The 15,176-nt window shown below is 39.6% G+C and overlaps 2 protein-coding genes and 1 long non-coding RNA gene across 4 annotated transcripts; all 3 read right to left on the bottom strand.

Moving 5' to 3' along the window:
* Positions 1-5,082: 5,082 nt before the first annotated feature.
* Positions 5,083-7,341, bottom strand: LOC135679044 (BAG family molecular chaperone regulator 2-like). The gene is made up of 5 exons (XM_065192421.1): positions 7,181-7,341; positions 6,595-6,827; positions 6,255-6,511; positions 6,022-6,168; positions 5,083-5,951 (listed from the first exon to the last, which is right to left on the bottom strand). Exons 1-5 carry the CDS (start codon positions 7,339-7,341, stop codon positions 5,652-5,654), a joined length of 1,098 nt encoding a protein of 365 aa, XP_065048493.1. The 3' UTR covers positions 5,083-5,651.
* Positions 7,342-8,174: 833 nt separating this feature from the next.
* Positions 8,175-11,082, bottom strand: LOC135666057 (uncharacterized). 2 transcript variants are annotated; one of them, XR_010509694.1, is made up of 3 exons: positions 10,691-11,082; positions 8,990-10,172; positions 8,175-8,406 (listed from the first exon to the last, which is right to left on the bottom strand). It is a non-coding gene; the product is annotated as an uncharacterized LOC135666057 (long non-coding RNA). The 2 variants fall into 2 exon arrangements; XR_010509685.1 differs by having other exon boundaries at positions 8,175-10,172.
* A 1,264-nt stretch (positions 11,083-12,346) lies between these two features.
* LOC103994026 (protein DWARF AND LOW-TILLERING-like) lies at positions 12,347-15,164 on the bottom strand. Its single transcript, XM_009414290.3, has one exon. It carries the CDS (start codon positions 14,427-14,429, stop codon positions 12,585-12,587), a length of 1,845 nt encoding a protein of 614 aa, XP_009412565.2. The 5' UTR covers positions 14,430-15,164; the 3' UTR covers positions 12,347-12,584.
* Between the last annotated feature and the right edge of the window lie 12 nt (positions 15,165-15,176).

The raw sequence follows: 15,176 nt of genomic DNA, 5'->3' as shown, positions 1-15,176 counted from the left end.
ATTTATATTTATATTTATATTCATATATAAATATGTATATATATATATATATATATATATATATATATATATAATATAATATAATATGATTAGATGTATAATAGAAATGAAATATAAGCACAACAAAATTGACTCGGATGGGGTTGATGTGTGTTGTTATGGTGGCAATCATCAACGGTTGTCTATTCCAATTTATTAATGAAGGAGAAATTGTCTTAATTAGCCACCACACTTTCAATTATTAATTTGATCCGATAATGGTGGTGATGGGTAAAAGTGCTGGTAAATTTCACCTGAATTGGCAATTGGATCTGATTCGAGACTCTATTTTCCTATTTAGTTTATACAAAATTAATTAAGAAGCCTTCGTAGCTGATTTTAAATGCTTAATCTTCTCTCTATAATTATTTTTAATTTTATTTATATATATTTCTATCTAAAAGTATTTAAAATATGACCAAAGAGGGTTGAAAAATGAATTGAATCATTGGGATAGAATTGATGATGTGATGGTGACAGTACTAGTGGTGGTAATGTGATCCGTTGCCATCCCAATGCCGACTTCCTCTCACGGAGGGTGGATAGGATAAAGAATAGAAACACGTGATGCACTAATCGAGACATGTTTGAGAACATTGGTCCCATCATAAATATCATAATGTTGCAGGATTTAAATTCACCTTGCAGATTCGCCTATCTTAGATGTGGGATATAAAGTCGGGATTTGCATATAAAAGAAAAAAATAAAAGTAATGAGAGGAAAAATTAATCGTTCATAATCATCAATCTGTTTGAAGTGTTAGAAAGAGAATTATTTTCTTTTATCACTGATTTAATTGTTGGGTTTAGTCTTATCTTATAATATATTTTGGTTGTCATTGTTAAAATAGGAATGAAATTATAAATTATATAAAATATGCAATAAAATAATAATAATAAGACAGTAAATCATAATTATTTGGGGTCCACTATATTTATCTTTTATCGTCATTAAGATTAATGATATGTAAATAATTATATATTTAATTAAGTTCATAGTATTTAACTTTTTATTTATAATTTCTATTAAAAAATTTAAATATTTTTCTATCTATGGTAATACTATTAATATTATTATTTCACCTTTTCTAACTATCGAAATCCTTCTCAATATTAAAAAAATCTTTTTTTTATACTCTGTACATCTATCTTAATATTCTTATTTTGCAACATAATTTTTATATATATTTTTTCTTAATTATCCAACACAAATCTATAAAACACTATTCATCTCATAGTTATCTTATAAAATTAATTTTTAATTTCAAATATATCCCATGTTCACGTAAGAGTTCTACTCGTTATCATTTTAACCATTTTATTTTTACTTCATAAACGTTATACCTTTTCATCTTATTGAATAATATACTTAACTTTTTACGATTTCTATTAATCCAATTTAACTATATTCTCTTCTATATTTTTTATAATAATTAATATTAAAATTTATATATTTGATTTTAATCTTACTTAATATAAAAATATTTGATTTTTAAGATTTAGCCTCTATAGCAAAAGTTTATAATCTATTCCACGTAAACTCTCATCAACTTAAGAAGATATATCATACAAGTATCTAGTAAATTCATCCAAAATGAAAATACAGATACTTAATACAGATCCTCGGTGCAATCCTATCCCAATAAGGAAACTCCATTAACACACTCCCAATAGTTATATCACTAGTAGTTACATTATTATACATATCGTTAATAATATCAATATAATTAATGAATACATCTATTTTAAAATATACCACAATAAATATCTAGCAATCCTATCATTGACTTTCTCTAAAAAAATAAAAATTATATGTAAATCTTTATTTTCTCCCTATACTTTTTATTAATTATTTAAATAAATAAAATATTCTAAGCATAAAACTAAATTAATTTTCAGATATATTTGTTTCAAATTTTATCCTACTTTCAATAACTCATTTTCAAAGTTTCATAGAATAATTCATATTTTAATTCTTCTATAATTTGAATAAATTTATACAACATTCTTATTTTTATAAATTGACACTAAAAAACTCTTTCTCCATTCATAAATATCCTTTTGAATATATGGTTTTATTAAAGAAGTTAGTTAACTATATTACTCCCTTATTCCTTAAACTTTTTCAAACGGTGATAGAGATACCATGAGGTCCAGACCTTTTCATCTTCTTTAATACGTCTTTTATTTCATTAATTCTATTTTTATACATAAATATATGATCATTAAATATACTATTATTATTTATCATTAAATCCAAATTCTATGTGGAATATTTATTAAATAATTTATAAAAAAAATATTTTTTTAATATTCTCTTAATCTCTTTATCATTAACAACTATTTTTTATCTTCGTTTTTAATATATCTCATATTATCTAAATCCTTCGATTTTTATTTATCAGCTTTAGCAAATTGATACATATTATTTCATCATCTTTAGTGCATAATTTATTTAAAAAATATCATAAGTTCTACATCTTATTATATTAACCATTTTTAACCTCTTTTTTTAGATTATTTACATTTTTAAGTTTTTTCTTATTTTTACCAATTTTAAAACATGATTTTTTTAGTAAAAAATATTTTTTAACTTTTTCATACTAGTATCAACTCTCTCTCTCTCTCTCTCTCACACACACACACACACATTTATATCTCTACCTTTTTATTCATTAAGAATATTTTTTGTTAAACTCCTAATTTTATTAATTATCATATTTCAAATAATATTAATATTATATATCTATTCCGAATAGAGAAACCGAACGTCGTATAAGAGTCGAAGTACATTATATGGTTCCCTCCCTCTAAAGAGGTAAATCCATGAGCGAACGATCGATAAATAACTATTCAAAAATTATTATTATAAATAATCATAGTAAATTAATATCGATTCTTGTTATATATATATTAATCTAAAAACTCAAACAAATATAATAATTAATTTGCTGTGGTCCAATAAAATAAAATAAACGATTGAGGGATGTGGGACGCAGACGGCACATGTGTAACATGAGCAAAAGTTCTTTCATCTACCTCGGCAATTGCTTGTCGTTGTCGATCTAACTTTAAACCTCACTTTCATTTTCTTCTTCTTCCCCCCCCCCCCCCCCCCCCACATTGGAAGGACAAGCTTTGTGCACGTCTAACATCAAGCAACACAAGAATAGTGTAGGCTATAAGAATTAGATCAATAAACTCCAATTTTATGGGCCTCATCAAAGGGTTTTCCATTTCGTCTTCAAGATTATGAAATAGCGTAACCTATCAAATATGTTTCACTTAATTTATTTTCCTTTTGGGGCATTGATTTTGTAGTTCTCCACTATAAAGCATAATGTGAGGTTTTTTTTTTTCATTTAATATAGTTCGAATATTTTATTTTGACAAATTGGAAGTCATGCTTTTACGGTATCATATTCTAATATCTGAAACTTTTTTTTTCAATTAACATTACACAAATATATTCTTACGAAGAATAAAATAAAAATAAATTAAGATAATAATAATAATAGGAATAAACAAATATATTTAATTAAAAAATCTATTTTTTTGAGAGTTTTGAGCCGATCGAAAGGTATTATTAATTTTTCGAATCGGTTCAAAATTTTCACATGAATCAAACATATCTTTGAAATAATAACTCGATTTGATAGATACCAAACTCTAAAATTCTTATGATGTTAGAAAATGATACGAAGACTCATCCAAACCACAAAAACACAAATCTTGTTAATTATTTTGAGTAAAATAAAACACAAGAGTGTGAATTATAAAAATCATAAAAGCCAAGCGAGTGAAGTGTATTACGCAATTATATCATCATCACCTTTCAATAAAGACACAAATTTTATACGGAGAATCCACGAAAGTACATTGCCTTGACATGATCTCGAACTTCACACCTTTTTTTTCTCCCTCAGTTTCTCATGCTATCCAAGTAATCATTGTGCAAAATGTGTCATGTGTGTTTCTTACACTTTTTTCTCTCTCGTTTCTCATGTTGTCCAAGCGACCGTCATGCCAAATGTTTCTTACGGTTATCAAACGTAAGAGAACAAAGCGAGCAAGCTTCATTATATATATATATATATATATATATATATATATATATATATATATATATATATATATATAATCGGAAAAATAATTACATAACATAATGTAGCCAAACAAAAAGATCAATGACTAAATGGAATCAGAAGATGCTGACACATAATTCTACCAAGTAAAAGTTTATAATTTATTTTTGTTGAGACATTCCAATCGCTTAAAATGATAGGTTTCGAAGTTCAAATCCATATCTAAGTGTTATATATGTCATTTTTAAATAATGATGTCTAAAGTTTCGAATTCAGAGTTCCAACTCATGATTCAATTTTTTTTAGTTTTAGAATTCAAATACAATAATAATAATAATTATTATTTTGGGAAAAGCATGTCAGGTCAAGTCCCACCAAAAACGCATGATCATATAAAACAACCCTTGATTATATATAAAGCTATGTTTCTTTGTACAAAGACATCCAAATCTTCCACCATGTTTATGGATCACGCTAGTTAGAGTCAAACAAACAAGACAGAGAACGGTCAACTTCAATCTCACATGCATCGCCTTGTCATCTACTTCTTCTTCTCTCTCTCTCTCTCTCTCTTACTCTGTCTTGTCCAAATACTTTTGATCTAAGTGGATATGCTTTGTCATGTTCGATTAATCAAATATAGAGCTAATGAGTAATAATAATAATAATTAGTAGTAGTAGTACGGCATATAATATATTAATTTGATATCCAACGCGTAGAACGAGCCACAGATCAGCGAACTACGACTTCCCATCGGTTGGGTCTCGTGGATCCCAAGACGGCGACCAATGGAAATGCTTGCTGTCCTGTTCGATGGCTCGACCAAGACAAGCGAGCAGGAATCTCTAATGTGCAGTTTGACCATGCATCTGAAACTTAATGCGTAGAACACTGCACCTTCGTAAGAGTTGACTTTCCTCCTCTGGAAGACCATCTTTTTTTTGGGGTATAGTGCGCTCAATTGGGCCAAAAATGTGGCCCAATTACCGGCTCGATTTTACAGAACTCATGCGACGATATTCGTGCGTCGGGGCTGATTACCGAGTCGTGATGAAAGCAGTATAGCTTCTGCATGTTTACGGTGGCAGCTCATTCATTGATGTCACCGGACATGGCGCTGACATTACTGCGGCAGTACGGATGAGCGTAATCTTGTGGACAATCTACCAAATGTGGGCTCGCCAAGTTTCCATTGGAGTCCAGCGACCTCCTCTTGCAATTTAATGGCTTTAAGTTATTAGGTGAGCATTTCAATGGAGAAAAATGGAAGTATGCATCACCTGCATTTGGTTGGAATCATCAAAGAATCGCTGGTTAGTGAAGAACGCTTAAGCAGCCGGAGCCACTGGTAATGTAGGCCTTGCGAGTCCATTTATTCCACGTGAATCTGAATTGATCCCCCTCTAAGCAGGAGATATGCACACGATGAATAGTAGTAGAGCAGAAGGAAGTGTTGTTCGAGAGGATCTGACCAGAATTGGGAACAACAGAATGCAAGATTTTGCCGATGGCAATGCATCAGATGCTCAGAATAGCTCCCAGTCGAAGCTTGCATGAGGAGCGGACGAGGTTGCTGTGATGGTGGCTGAGGTGGATTGCGCGAAAAGGGATTCGAATGTTTCCCAATTCTTTGTCACCACCACCGGCTGCTGTTGGAATCGCGGATGTGTTTGTTGCAAGTCCCTCCTCTTTTGTTGCATTTGTTCTTGATGCTGAGGCTGAATCCGATGATGTTGCTGCTTGCTTGATTGGCCGTTTGCTCTCGGCGACGAGTTCTTGATCTTGATCGCATCCAATGTTTCGACGTACTTCTGCACTCTCTTCATCTGTTCTTGGCAAAGAATCAATCAGCAAGCAATTGAACAGGCATTTGAGCTCGGGAGGAGTTGATTTCACCTGCATTCTCCTCTGCAGCTTCGCGTCCCCGTCGGCGACAACGGCGTCCAACTTGATCAGCTCATTCATTAAAGAGTCGATGAGATCGGTGACATCATTCTCCGCCACCCTCCCACCTCTGTTGACGATCGCCTCCAACGCCGACGCCTGATTCGATCAATGGTCGCTCAGAGATTACTCTTGAGATCAGGCATGGGAAGGGAGGTCAATGGTGTTGACCGGGAGATATTTACCTTGGTGGCGAGCCGATCGACTTCGAGGGTGACGGTGGATACGGACCTGGCGGCCTTCTCCATCATGTCGGACTTGCGCATCTCGAGTAGGCGCTTGGCCTGCGCCACGGGGTCTTCCACTAACACGACCTTGGACTTGTCCTTCACGCCGGCGGTGTCGAGGAACTCATTCGACTCCCTCGCCTTGTCTCTATACACCAGCTTCATGTCCAACGGGTGCAATCCGGTTCTGGCCGACAGCACCTTCTTCAGCTCCCCTGCGAGTCGTACAAGCAATTCATCGAGCACCTTTGGGTGGAACAAACAAAAGAAGGCCGGGAGATCGGTTGGGAGTTCTCACCGAAGGTGGCCTGGGAGCTGATGCGGATCTCGTGGTTCCCGGCGCCGTGCTTGACCTTGACGCAGACGGTGGGGACCGGAGCGGCCGAGGGGTCGGCCTCAGGGGCGCGCTTCTGAACGAGCAACCCGCCCGGCCTGACCTCCCACTCCTTCATGGGGCCGAACTCCGCCGCCGCGCTACTGCTGCTGCTGCAGTTGCAGCCTCGGAGGCCTCCGACGGCCGCCCTTTGACCGCTACGTGACTACTTTCTGTCGCCATCGCGAAAGAGGAACGCTTACTCCTTATATCTTCTTCCATTTTTTCCTTCTTCGTATATTCGTTACTTGGTGGAAACGCTACAGGAACTATCCGGATGCGGCAATTATGACGTGACGATTGTGTCCTGACACCGTTGGCTCTGTGCCCCCGCGAATTTACTCGTCACGTGACTGGAACAGAAGCGACCAACCTGGGGGGACCCGCACGTTGTCTCCGGCAGGAAAATGAGTCTGGGTCAGTTGTACATGGTAAGTATCGGTCGCCTGACTCATATCGGCCAGTATCATATATATATATATATATATATATATATATATATATATATAGCCTGTCGGGCGAGACGAGGCGAAGGGGGTCCCACAGCCACCGACGGTCCTTGAGCTCGTACGGGCCACGTGGCTGTTCGGAGAGCCGTCGATCGCCGTCGACGCGATTGCGGAGGCGACGGCGGAATCCACGACGTAATGTCACATACCAGGCGGGGCCCATCGAGCGACGTCGTAGGCCATCGAGAAATAGTTGGCCACGCAGGCACGATTAGTGCGACTACTATTTATCGCGTACATGATGTGAAATAACAGCTGCGGCGACAGCGACAGTCAGATTCTTTCACCTCTTCTCCCAGTACAGTCGAAAGAGAAAGCTCTTGCGGGTTTGATGATGTAACCGGAGCAGGATAATTGAGATGGGAAGAATGGTGCCGACAAAATAGACGCTCTGGTAAGCTGCGAGGGTCTCTTACAGGCCCAGAACCTTCAAACAAGGAAAGCATCAAATCAAGACTCTGCTACGAGTTTAAGAAACCTATTCCACACATAAAACTCCGCTCCAAAATTAGGAAAACTATTCCGCACATATCAAGATATGTGGTGTCTATTATACCATAACTTATACATATTAGTTCCATATCGAAATAAATAATATTAAAATTAACTTATAATGATCTAATAAATATATTATTATTAACTTCACTAATTATTTTAATCAGCAAATTAGGTTAAATAAAATTAATGGACCAATTAATTTATCAAGCTTGACTTGTTATCAAAACCAACCTAGTATTTAAACATGATGAAAAGACTCAGAATAAAAAAAAAAAAACTATCAGTAGATGAAGTCAAAAAACTTTGAACCTCACATACACTATGTTATGATGGAATGATGAGCCTTAACAAGAATAACAAACCCTTACCAAGAAAAATTATAATATTGAAGACTAAAATTAATTTATAAGAATATGATAACCCCAGCTTAAACATTTTGATCAATAATTTATATCAAACGAAATTGATAAACTAATTAACTCATCGAGTCAAAAGAAATGAATCAATAAATCATAATAGATTACTTTAAAAATCCTTGGTTGAGGTGACAGCTTGGAGAACATAAACACTATTCCTATGCACAGAAATTGAGAAGCCATTCAATAACTATCCATAAAACCTACTCTTCGGGTTGACAGCTTGGTGCCATCTATATATTACTGTTCAACAGAAACGAGGAAAAGAAAATAGCAAGCAGTTGGCTCTTTTGATGGAGAATTATCTCGTGAACCTGCAATCATCAATGCTGATTGAGCAAAGAATATAATATAGCCAGGGTGCAGGCATAAAGAGAAATTATTAGTACTGAGAGGAATTATGTGCATAAGCCATAAACCTTTTCTGCCACAGTAGTCCTCCAGATTAGATTGATAAAGTTAATTTTTAAGTTTCTCCCAGAAAAAGAAAACGAAAAGCTTACTTAGATCATCTGCAGTCCTATGTACTTTTTATACTGACATAAAAAAGCAGCTCTTTATTGAACTAAAAACAAAAACTCATGGATCTATATGCAGAAAGATACCACAATAACTGCCTACCTGGGCTTTGATGGATTTATAGGTTATGTTACAATATACAAGTAAAGTTCAAGATATCATAGACAAATATCTTAAAATTATTAGAAGTTGGCCCCAAAAATGCACCTTGTAAACCATGGAGAAACACTAAAAATCCTTATTAGGATAATACTTGCTTGCAACCTTACCTAGAAATCAAGGATAAAACTTGCATTCCAAAACCTAGTATAATTGCCAGATGAAACACCTCATTACAACATTCATACTAGTACCAACAAACGCTCATTTATAACTTACATGCCAAACAGCGCTGTCGGTCTGCATAGCTGGCAACTGAAAGAATCCAGGTTTCTTCCCTTTCTCAACGAGTTTTTCGTCTACATCTGGAACGACATGGCCTCTCGGATTACATGGTCTGCCTCACAAACCATCTTACTTTCCCGGCAGATTAATCAGTACAAACTTGTGAAACTAGAAGAAGAGTGTGGCAAAATAAGTATCAGTAATATCAGTTAAAATTTATCATTTCAAGCATTATGTAATAGTAAAAAATTGGCATCCATATATTAGATTACAACTAAACTAGTGCTCAACATGACCACCTAATTAAAGAAAATTCAAGTAAAAATTCAGCCAAATAATTGAGTTTCTATTACATTGAATTTTTTCAATGTAATTGAGTTGATAGTTGCATTCAAGTTGTTGCACATGTGCTTAAGAATTCACCTGCTTCAGTACTTCAAAAGATGAGAAGTGGTTGTAATGGCAAATGCCAAACTCTCCTATCTCTACTACATTGCATTTAGACATTCACATCGGCAAAGCATTTACATAAACAAATACATGCATGCATTAAGAGAAGGCTAAATGGGTCCATATGCACATTTCATATCAACCTACACTCAAAAAGGCTCTCAAGCCAGGGCAGCCAAATACAGCATGATTTATAAAAGCAACCACCCTAAAAAGAAAAAAAAAAAGACCAGAACCAGACCAACATAGACATGTGCCTGTATAGAGGCAAATGTCTAGCTTTCTGGACCTGAATCTAACTAGTAACCACATGATACAAAAACAAATCCATCTAAAAGGAAAGTTAAAAAAAATCCTTACAGTGTTGTAGCCAAGTGCCGCCTTGTATGTTCCATACAAGAGGCAGTTGAACTGCACTAGAAGCAAACTCTACAAACAATATCAACATTTTTTGCACAGTCCCATAGTGGGTTTAGAGGAGAGGAATCTGACCAGTCACTAAAACCCAAACCAGATATGATAATAGAAGCTTCTGAGATTGACCAGATAAATTAGTACTTCATACGGGCAGTAAATCCAGACATGTATCCATAAAACAGCAGCCTTTGCCAGAAACCCCATTCCTAGTATATCAGCTCATCGAACCAAGAAAGTGGGAAATGTGGTACCGATTGCAGCTTGAACGAAGAGGTGATGGCAATGGGCTATTAATGGAAGGAGCACGAATCTGCATGAAGTTCAAAAATTGTTAACCCAAGAACATCTAGCCTACAAAAATGGATGTGAAGGAAAATAACATGCTGAACATAATCCTTTAATTCATATACGGGCCCTGCAAAGTGACGAACTAATCATTTTTTTTTTTATATCTGTGAATTTTGGAGACTATTATCCAATTCCCGTGTATGAAAATAATTAAGTAATGCAAGAATCGTATTAGCATAAGAAATCAGCGACTTGGTAAGCCCAGCATAGCAAATGGATTTTTGACACCAAAGTAGAAAGATATAGCTGCATTTAAAGATTTACTCTTAATGCTGACAACAAATTAGGAATTTATTGACGCTACACAATGCTTTAGTATGACACCCACACAGTGTCACTAAAGCTGCATAAACCTATCTGCGGTGGCATGTAACAATTAATGACCACATAAAACAATCGACCTATTGTGAGACCTAAACACCCTAATCTTCCCAATCATCCAAAATTTCGAATCGAGCATCGATCGGTGCGATGTCTTACCATCCGATGAGATAATCGAAGCCAGTGAAGAAGGTGATGACGCCGGCGTAACGGTGGATGAGGAGCACGGCGGCGTAGGCCGTGCCCACGGGGATGATAAAGTGGAGGTTGAAGGAGGCGCCGAAGGAGAGGTCCGCCTCCGAGAAGGTAGCGTAGAGGTGACGCGGGACCGCCACGGGGACCACCCGCCACGAGAGGATAGCGGGAATCGTGACCACGAAGCAGAGGAGGAAGCGGAGGATGGGGATGAAGATATCGATCGCCGCCGCTGCCATGGGATCGAGCAACCGAGCGCGAAAGAGCGGAAGAAGAAGGGATGGGGATGAAGATATCGATCGCCGCCGCTGCCATGGGATCGAGCAATCGAGCGCGAAAGAGCGGAAGAAGAAGGGGGGGGGGGGTTGGCGGCGGGGGGTTTTGTCCTAAGAGAGAAGGGGGCAAATTTTAACATTTGGTCCTTGGAAATACGAAATTACTTGAATTACCCGACAAGGAGCCGAGTCATATGCAATCAGGTCCGTCCGTGCAGGTTGCGCACGAATTGTAAAGTACATTCTTGCATTTATACCCTTGATAAATGGGTGATGTAATTTTTAAACTTAGAAGGGACATTGGTGCACTTACCGACGCGCGGAGATCGGCGTGAATCCTCGTTGCGTGTGGGACCCCACTCACGGAACCCGATCTCGGCCGTACGAGAGTCGAGTCGTTCTATGCAGCTTCCGTCGCCTTAGCCACCGGTGGATCTGTCACTCTTGCAACATACCCGCCGACGGGTACGAGTCGAGAGGTACCGTTAATTACGTGCTGCCTTCCGGCATTATGTTGGGTACAGAAAATGGTGACGTCGAACCTTTTTAGGGCGTGTGGGACCCACTGTTACGACTGCCTCCAACGAGCGAGTCGCGAACAGAATCGCACGCGTTTAAAACGATAGTGGTCCGAGGTGACGTGGCGGCGACTAAAATGGGTGTACAGTTGGGTGGATCGAAGCCAAGTAGATCAACGGGTGAATGCATTTTTTGTTCCACGCCGTTAATTGCGTTGGAAACATCTGCACGTGCTTTGCGCGTGTCACAACGCAAGTTGAAGAGGTGGTGTGTGTGTATATATATATATATATATATATATATATATATATATATATATATATATATATGTATATGTATATATATATGTATATGTATATATACATGTATATATATACATATATGTATATATGTATATATATACATACATACATATATATATATATATTCTGATGAATTAATTAACTAAATTACATGTTGGGTTAAAGAAATGGAATTTGTCATCAGATAAATGCATTTGATTTAGGAGTAGAAAGGCCCAAATTTTTGCTATTGGATTTAGGAGTAGAAAGTTCCTTCACAACCAGAGAGAGACTTTGTAATGGAGAGGAGAGGTTGGAATGCATGAAGAGAGAGATACATGTATTGTATTATTCTCTCTGGTTTGATTGGGAATTAAGCTATTGGATTTTGATTCAACAATTGTTTCTCCAATTGTAAGTGTGATTTAGCTTCAAACATTGCATATATGTGCTGACTTAGCAGAATAAACTTAAAGAGAGTTTGGCTTAAGTCTGAAACAAATTATATAGTATTCATGCATAAATATTACTGAAGGAAGTAATCAAAGAATAAAAATTTATTAGACAACAATTTTCTGCTGAAGAACTAAGTTACAATCATTTTGGACTTTCTGTAACAAGAGAAAAATAAAAGAATGACCAAAAGAATTTTGTATGTTGTATGTTGTAGATGGAAAAGACCAAACCTTGCATGGTTTTGGAGAGCAAGAGAAAGCTGCTGAAGAGAGAGAGAGAGAGAGAGAGAGAGAGAGAGAGAGAGAAGCAAGCTGATGCACAAGTCACCTAGTTTGGCTGAGAGGTGGAGGGGCCGTCCGTGACATCCGCAGGAGCCCATGCAGAGACTGTGTACAGAGGCTGGTGCAGCCACTTGAGGGTGAGGCCATCACCTTCTCCTTGCTCATGGATGCTGTAGTTCTCACAGGAGTACATCCTTGGTATCATGCGGCTCTGCTCTCCCTCTCCGATGCCCAGGCATCGAAACCCACCATCCTGCATCAGCTTCCTCCACCTATCGAAGCTCTCGTGCCTCTCCGTCCTCTCACTTCCTTCACGCGCGACTATGTTCCTGATCTCTTTAGCAAAGGCTTCTTCGATCTTGATCCTGGCCTGGCTGTCCACAGGCAGAGCATGTTCCATGGAATCAAAGACGGAAGCGTAGTAGTTGAGCGATCCGGCGAGCCTCGTCTCCCAGTTAGGCTCGTTGTGCTTCGCTTCTTGCTCTGCCATGGCGACGATCTCCGGGCGCGTGCTCCTTATCAGACCCAGCAGGTCCGTCAACGCCTTCCCGCTCTCGTCGTAGAGCGTCTTGTGCATCGTTAGAGCACAGTTCACCGCCACGCACTCTTCCCTCTTCACGTGAAGCATCCAAAGCCTGATGTCTTCCAACCTGTCCACCACCGGATGGAACTCGAAGGGAAGGTCGAGGGATTCTGCGATCCCTGCGAGCCGGACTCCTGCCTGCTGGAGATGCGGTCCGCACTCCCCGATGCCGGTGATCCGCACATGGCCGGGAGGGTTCGGCCTGGAAGCTAAGCTCTGGAACAGAGCCGGCCACTGAAGTCCTTGCTTGACGTCGAAATCTATGATGTGCACTCTGTCTTTTCCTTCGAATGCCTTCAGCAATCTCTCGTTCAGGGTGAAGTGGAGAAACTTGGGAATGGGGCTGACGCAATCGAGGAGACGCAGTGCGATGGCATCGTCGTCGTCGTCGGTCGGGTCGGTGATGGTCTTTGGTGGAGCGACAGAGAAGATGTGCGGCAAGAGCTTTGCGGCTCGAAGTGCTAAGGCCTCGGTGAAGTAGGCGACCACCCGGTGAAGAGGGGTCCCGAATGGGGTGGCCATCTCTCCGAGTCGAGCTAAGAAGAAGCTCATGGCTTCGTAGTTTGACGAGCTCATGGACTCCGTACAGGAGGTGAGCAAGCTCACGAGCTCAAGACCCTGCTGCTCCGTCTGGATACCCTCTCCTTCACCTCCAAAACCAGCAAAACCAGAGGCAGGAGGAAGACGAGGCCCATCCGATGTCGCCGTATTGCCAGAACAGATGAATGCGCCGGACGAGGAACTCGACTCCGACCGCGACCTGTCATGGCCGGAGAACGCCGGAAGTGGAAAGCTTGCTGCATTGGGCACAAGAAAGACCCTCTCCTCCTCCGCCTCCACCAGCGGAGGCTCTTCGGTGGACGGAGACGGCCATGCATCGGCTTCGACGTCGACTGTCCTCGTCCTCTTTGCGCGGTAGTCACCGCACGTGATCCTGTCGTGCAGTCGCTTCGAGCTCCTCCTCTGCTCCCACGGCCCGCCGTTGAAGCCGTCAATGGCCTCCACCGTTCTTCCCCAAGGGGCAGCAGCCTGGGCCACTAACGACGACGACGAAGAGTGTGTTACTGGGTGTTGCCTAAAGGAGCAGCTAGTCCCTGGGGCCTCCGCCGAGGGCGTCTCGCCGGAGAGGGCGGCCCGCAGGGGGTCCTTCCGGGACGAGAAGCCGCAGGGCAGGTCAAGCCGCTGGGTGCCCATCGTCTGCTGCGGAGGGCAGTGCTTCTTCTCCTGCAGCTGGAAATGGTAAGGTTGCAACTGCACAGAAGCGTCAATCCCCGGCGATGGCAGCGTCAATGGGCACCCAGCCAACATCCTCTACTCCTCTTCCAATTTTTCTTTGTTATTACAACAACAAAAAAAGAAGATTAAAAACGCAAATAATTCTTTCCTCCTTGTAATCAGTGAGTATATCTATTATTCTTCTTCTTCCTATCTTTATTAGAAGAAGAAAAGAAATGCGAATAACTCGACACAAAAGAAGCCTTTTCCTATCTGTCTTCGAGGAGCTGCCTATGTGTTTCTTTCAGGTGTTGCAATTCAAATTCAAGAAGAGAGGAGAGGTAATATTGGCTTAAAGAATTTAAGGAAAACAATGTATGAGACGGTAAAGAATTTGAGTTCTTTCTTTCTTGCTTGCTTTAGTTTTTGTTTCAAGAAGAAAAGGTTGTGTGAAAGAATCAAAGAATTGTTAGAAGAAAAGAAAAACAAAAAAAGATCGATCTTGATTCGAAGACATTACCGAGGGGAGGTAAGCACGAAGCCATGGGAATTCCACAGCGAAGCTCGTGCGGGCTCCCTGGTTGTCGGAGAAACCTCTGACCGGCCACCAGGTATCTTCGCCGCCTCCATGATCAGACGAGAAAAACAACAGGGGGAAAGAAGGATTAGCTGTGGAAAGACATCTGTCGGGGTTCGTGTACGAAGAACAAGGGGGAAGATTTAAGAAGAGAGGGGATTAGAGGGATTTGGTGTGCTCCTTCGCTGCTCCTTCCGTCATTCCATCCCCTCTTGCTGCTGCTGCTGTTGCTGCGTGCCGGGCGATGGTTGCTGCTACGGACG

Source organism: Musa acuminata, chromosome BXJ1-1 (genome assembly GCF_036884655.1).
Source record: "Musa acuminata AAA Group cultivar baxijiao chromosome BXJ1-1, Cavendish_Baxijiao_AAA, whole genome shotgun sequence".
Lineage (NCBI taxonomy): Eukaryota > Viridiplantae > Streptophyta > Magnoliopsida > Zingiberales > Musaceae > Musa > Musa acuminata.
The sequence above is the reverse complement of the archived record's forward strand: the minus strand, read 5'-3'. Positions and strand labels throughout refer to the sequence as shown.

Coding starts and splice junctions, on each gene's coding strand:
- LOC135679044 (XM_065192421.1), bottom strand. CDS start 7,341: ATGGGCCCCGCCTGGTATGTGACATTACGTCGTGGATTCCGCCGTCGC. Junction 6,828..7,180: donor CGCCTCGTCTCGCCCGACAG/GCTATATATATA, acceptor GTAGTCACGTAG/CGGTCAAAGGGCGGCCGTCG. Junction 6,512..6,594: donor CAGCTCCCAGGCCACCTTCG/GTGAGAACTCCC, acceptor TACGACTCGCAG/GGGAGCTGAAGAAGGTGCTG.
- LOC103994026 (XM_009414290.3), bottom strand. CDS start 14,429: ATGTTGGCTGGGTGCCCATTGACGCTGCCATCGCCGGGGATTGACGCT.